The sequence below is a fragment of the Cebus imitator genome, unplaced genomic scaffold, assembly GCF_001604975.1.
Source record: "Cebus imitator isolate Cc_AM_T3 unplaced genomic scaffold, Cebus_imitator-1.0 Scaffold2, whole genome shotgun sequence".
NCBI lineage: Eukaryota > Metazoa > Chordata > Mammalia > Primates > Cebidae > Cebus > Cebus imitator.
Genome location: NW_016107317.1, coordinates 2,735,238 through 2,741,237, shown reverse-complemented (window position 1 = coordinate 2,741,237; position 6,000 = coordinate 2,735,238). Strand labels below are relative to the sequence as shown.

The following is a 6,000-nucleotide window of genomic DNA, read 5'->3' as shown; positions in this document are numbered from 1 at the left end:
GATATAGTCCCCAATCCCTATTGGCTTACAGGAAAGTCCATGCCCCACCCCCCACCTACCCTTCTGGCATCCTCTACTTCCACTTGACCCCCTCACACTCTCCACTCCAACCAGGCTATAGTTCTTCAGTTTCTCAAACATGCCATGCCCCTTCTCACCTCTGGGTCTTTGCACAAGCTGTACCCCCCCAGCCTGGTATGCCCTCCTTCCTTTCCATTCAGCTGATGCATTTATCCCTTTTGTCCTAGCTAGTGGACACTGTCTCAGGAATGCTTCCTTGACTTTCTAGAATGTTAGGTTAATTTGCAATATGCTCCCATAGCACTCTGAATTTTTTTCATGGTTGAATTTAGTTATTCATATATTTGTTTACCCCATAAAACATACAACTACTACATACCCCTAAAAACTAAAATTAAAAAATAAAAATAGAAAATAGACATAACTATTTAATGTTTGCCTTCTCCCTTTAGAATGCATGTGCCATGAGGACATTAATGTATCTATGCTGTTCATGGCCAGATCTTCAGTGCCTTGCCAATGCTCAACACATTGTCAAATCTTACGTAGTTGCTGCTTGAGTGACTTTAACAGAGCTCTTCGTAGTTAAGGATTTCGTTTTGATGTGCAGCTAAAACCTAAGCACTAACAGTCCATTGTAGTTGTGTTTTCCTATAGCCCTTTGACCTTTATTTTCCATTTCACAAAGTTTGTTATGTATATGATATATTGCCCTCTTTCTCTTTTCCCTCTTCCCAGTGATGTGTCACAAATTATTGTATTTTTATTGGGTGAGGCCCAGGTAATCTCTCTGTTTATAGCTCTGACATTTCTGGGTGCAAACACAAAGTGAACTTTGGTTTATCTCCTGCCATAATGTAGCTGCTAATTACTGGCAAGCAGGCTGTATTCCAAAGCGCATGTGACCAGCTGGGCATGACCAGAAAGAAGTGTGCGGAAGAGTGGGCTGAGGGGCTCCACTAGAGACTGTTCATCTGGATCCCCTGCCTCCCTGGGAGCCCAAGAGAACAAAGAAAGTGGGCACAAGGAGTGTGGTTCTAATGTGATTAGGGTCATGAAGACGCCGCTGTGGGGCTTGGCTTTGTGGTCACTGCTCTTCCAGCCGGGGTGGCTGTTTTGGAGTTCCCAGGTGAGTCAGAACTGCCAAAATGGCAGCTACGAAATCAGCGTCCTGATGATGAACAACTCAGCTTTTGCAGAGCCCCTGGAAAACTTGAAAGAGGCGGTGAATGAGGGGCTGGACATAGTGAGAGAACGTCTGGAACGCGCTGGTAAGATGCTAATGGAATCTTCCTCCACTCTGTTACCACCTCTGGGGACAGAGTGCTGCTAAGCAAAGATCTGTGTTCTTTGTCTGATCACACAACTTTCTCTAAAGGCTATTCCTAAGCCCTTTCTATTTCATGACAATAGATCCTTAGAAGAATTTGAAACCTACTATGCTGTGCTCACTCACACTTGACCTTGCTCTGGGACTAGCCCTGACTCAGGAAATGCAAAGTGTTCACGGCAGTGAAATGTCCCAGTTAAAACTGGGTTTAGGCCTGATGCGGTGGCTCATGCTTGTAATCCCAGCACTTTGGGATGCCAAGGAAGGAGGGACACTGAGCCCAGGAGTTCAAACCCAGCCTGGGCAACATTGTGAGACTCTATCTCTACAAAAAGAAAATAAATAAAAATAAACTCAGTTTATTGCCCAGTTCCAGGAAGGCACCAGACCAAATCTTTGGTCTGGATCTGAGATTTCACAAGAACGGTAATCAAGAAGATGAATTAAGACTGTAAATTTCACATAGACACCAAATCTTTCTCTGGGCCTTTTATCCAGAGAAAGACATTTGTTTCTTGCCTGTTCACTCTTTACATTTCCTGTGGCTATTACCAGACATAGTTAATATAATACATTTGTGATCAAATTCATTCTTGCAGTTCTTCATAGTGTCTTTTAGTTATAAAAATAAATTGTATAACATTACATAAAATGTGTAAAATAAAGCGGGGGGAACACCCATGATTCCCAACCACCTGGATGTTTCCAGTCAGTTTTCATATGCTACTTTGCTTCCTGTTTTTAAGAATGTGATTGGTGATCACTACAGCATAGGAACAATTTTGGATTCTTCTGGTTCACGTCACATTATTGAACAAGTGACTTTCCTAGAGCTGCCTAGCCTTTCTAGTCATCATGTGAATTGATGTATAATATCCACTGGCTATAAATTACCTAATTTGGGGGATACATATGATAACATATATAATAATTCTCTGACGTCAGATATTTCATTCGTTTTTAATTTCTCATGATTACTTTTATAATACTCCAACAAACATTTTCATGTATACAGTTTTTCTCCATTCCTTGAGATTAGACTACCAGAAATAGAATTACTGGATCAATAAGTAGTTAATGCATCTTAATGGTTATTTGTGGTTTTAAGGATGGTGTGTCTTAATTTTCTCTATTTAAAATTCTGTGGAAATAGGGCAGCTGTTCGGATATGAATAATAACTCACTTCTGTGCACATACAACATCTCTCCAATTCTGAAACTAGATTCACATATAAGTGAATGGATCTTATCTAGAGCCATAATGGAACTAGGAAGTCATTTAGTAAAATCCCCAGTGTGGTATAATGGAAAGAACATTTGATTTGTTCTTTAAGGACCTGGATTGGGATTCCTGCCTCAAAGTTTTCTCTCTCTGTGATCCTGAGTTAGCCTCTCTCAGTCTTGGTTTCTTCAGTTACTGAGTACGTGTCATGTGGTAGCTAAGTTCTAGGTACTTCAATTATATCATCTCTTTAATCAACACAGCTCTATGAGGTTAGCATGGTTGACACTGGTTTCACAGCAGGGGTTTAATAACTTTGCTAAGGTCATGTAGGTTGTCTGTTTGAAGTGAAATTTATACCCATATCAGCCTGATCCCAGAGAGTACATGGATCACTCCTTGGAATCCATTATAATATCTTTACCCAGGGTGAACTAACTTTCTGATTAAAACAAGGCAGTGGAACATTACGGTTAGAAGCAGATATTTGGAACCTGACAGATCTTGATTTATTTTCCGGCCCGACCATTCACAACAGGTATGACCTTAGCAGCTACTTAAATTTTCTGAACCTCAGTTCTCATGCCTATAAAATAGGATAAGTGGTAGTTAACTTATATGGATAGTGTTTGGATTCAATCAGAAAATTCATATAAAGTACCTCCTTCACTAACTAAAACATAGTAAAAGCTCAATAAATGGTAGTAGTAGTAGTTGGTGGTGGTGGTGGTGTTGACGTGTTAATGTGGTTGTTCTTATTGTGGCTGTGCTGTTGCTACTGCTAGGAGAGCACATCGCCAAGCACCTAAAATAAATAAATAGTATATTCATGAAAGCCTTGGTCCCTGATTCATACAGCCTGAATTCGAGTGACATTAGGTGAGTCATTTATCGTTTCAAGGTTTCACTCATGTTATTTGTAAAATAGAGTTATTAGTAGGGAGGTTGTTAAAAGTATCATTTAAGTGGAGAGCTCTATGGAGGTAAAAGAATAAGCAGTGACACCCAGGCTTTTACATTTGTTAATTCATTTTGTTGGATATGCATGCATAGTAGCTCAGCTGGTAGAGCGGAGGACTGTAGGGGTTTGAACGTGGATATGCATGCATAGTAAATATGAAAGGTACAGGTTTTGCGGGGAAAGATGGTTCATGTTCTGAACATGTTGAGCATCGTTATTTGTGAAAAACTCTAAGACAATATATCTGAGGGCTACATGAAGAAAAGTAAAAGTTCAGATGTTGTATGTGATGTTCGAAAGGAAATGATCAATATTTTCTCTAAGAATTAGGAAAGCTTTGAGGGTCTTGAAGAACATTCAGGATCTAGTGGGAAAGAACATGAAAAAAAGAGATTCCTTCAACTTATGACATCACCTCCCTGAGGATGTATGGTTCCAAGGTTAATCACATGACCCATACCCTGTGTGTGCTCCCACGTGCTGAGCCGGTCCCACTCCTAGACCCCAGAACTGAGGCTTCAGCTTCATGTTGGTCCATGTTGGTCCAACCCCATCCTTAAAGCCTTAGATAGGAAGAGAGAGTTCTGAGCTCGCCCCATGTTAGGTTTCCACCCATTTTCCCAGGAATAAGGTATCACGGTGGGCCGGAGAGTGCCTATAGCAGAGGATGAAAAGTGGCAGTGGGGGAAACGGCCTATTTTAAAAGTAAACCTTTGATCTGAAGTCGTGTCATTGCCTGAAAAATGTTTAGTATTTTCTAGAGAAATCACTTCAGTTCCGGAATGATAAAAGGGAAGATATTACCCCTACCAAATTAAAAATAACAGAAAGCAGTACACATAAAAGTATATATTGAGAGGCAGCAATTATACTATGTTCCACAGAAGTCATTCTCAAATATTTTGGTATTAGGGCCTCTTTAAACTCTTTAAAATTATTGAGGGTGCCAAAGAGTTATGTTTATGTGGTTACATGTATCAGTATTGATTATATTGAAAATTAAAACTGAGAAACATTTTAAACATTTGTTTATAAATTCACCAAAAATAACAAATACCTGTTAGCACAAATAATATTTTTATTAAAGAAAATGCATATTTCTCAAGCCAAAAAAAAAGTGGGTGAGAAGACTGGTTTATACTTTTGCAAATGTCTTTAATGCCAAGCATAATGGAAGATATCTATATTCTCATATTGGCTTCTACATTCAATCTGTTGCAATAACATATGCCGCATAGCCTCTGGAAAACTCTATTATATGCTCATGAAAGGAGAGTGGAAAAAATAAGGAATGTCTTAGTATAATTATAAAAATAACTTTGACCTCATGGACTCCCTGAAAGGGACTAAGGGTACCTCAGTGGCTCAAACTGCTGTTCTACAGCATATCAAGTTCTAGAATTAGACTTCCCTAGGTTCAAATGCCAGTGCTACTACTTGCTAGCTTTGTAGCCTTAAACAAGTTAATCTACCTCTCCAGACCTCCATTTTCTTATGTTTAAATGACGATGGCAAAATATTACCTTGAAGGATTCAGGGGAGGATTAAGTGAAATAATATCTGTAAAAAAAATTGCAGCCCAAAGCTAGACATATAGTGAAAGAGATCATCTGGCTCTATTCTATTAATAAATGAATGAGGAACTGGAGCCCCAATGGGGAAGTCACTTGTCTGAGGTCACACTCAATAGTTGGTTCCCTTTTTCTCAGGTGCTGTGCAGGGTTCATACTTGAGTTTTTCTGTGTCAGTCATGGGCCGGCTGGAGCACAGGATTTTTGTGTCATTTTCACTGTCCCTCATGGCAGTAGGAGAGAACAGAGCCCTCACAGAGAGAGGAGGTCAAGAAGGAGGAGCTGGCTTACCTGTTAACAGCTGCAAGTGTGGTCATTTTCACGTGACTATGCGCTGGCCTCCACATCACTTTCTGCCCCCTCTTGCAGTATCCCAAGACCCTCTCCAAGCCTATTTTTTATAACTCCTCACATGCCCTCTTCTATTCCCCCAGGTCCACTGTAGCCTCATTAATTCTGTTCTCCTGGTTTCAAATTCTCTATATCCTCTCTATTGCCATGAAAATTAAATAAAATAAAGGGCATACGGGGCTTAGTACTGAAGCTGGTTCATGGTTACACTCAATTAAGTGTGAATTGCCATTAAATCCATCATTCCCCCATCTCTTCCATTAAATATCTCTGACTGGTCTAATTACATTGAAGCCTCCTATTTGGCTAGTCCTACCAAAGTACTGACATCTCTCATTAAGTTCTCTTATTGAATAAAGTATCAGTGTTTTCTAATTTAAAAAAGCAAGGCACGACATGCACCCTAGTTGGTAGACATCTCTCAAGTGGCTGTAGACATGCAGACTCCTCCTTTTTTTGAAAAAACAAGTCTCTACCTTTACAAACATTCTTATTTGTTCGGAAGAACAACAACTTCTATTGTAGACATGCTTAGCTCTTTTAA

The 6,000-nt window shown here is 39.8% G+C and overlaps 1 protein-coding gene across 2 annotated transcripts in view; it reads left to right on the top strand.

Moving 5' to 3' along the window:
- Positions 1–876: 876 nt before the first annotated feature.
- The window catches only part of GUCY2C (guanylate cyclase 2C), an 82,834-nt gene continuing 77,710 nt past the window's right edge, over positions 877–6,000 (top strand). For both annotated transcript variants that reach the window (XM_017528346.2, XM_017528335.2), the window contains exon 1: positions 877–1,292. In XM_017528346.2, coding sequence (XP_017383835.1) covers positions 1,076–1,292 — 217 coding nt within the window. In that variant the 5' untranslated portion in view covers positions 877–1,075. The remainder of the gene's footprint in view (positions 1,293–6,000) is intronic.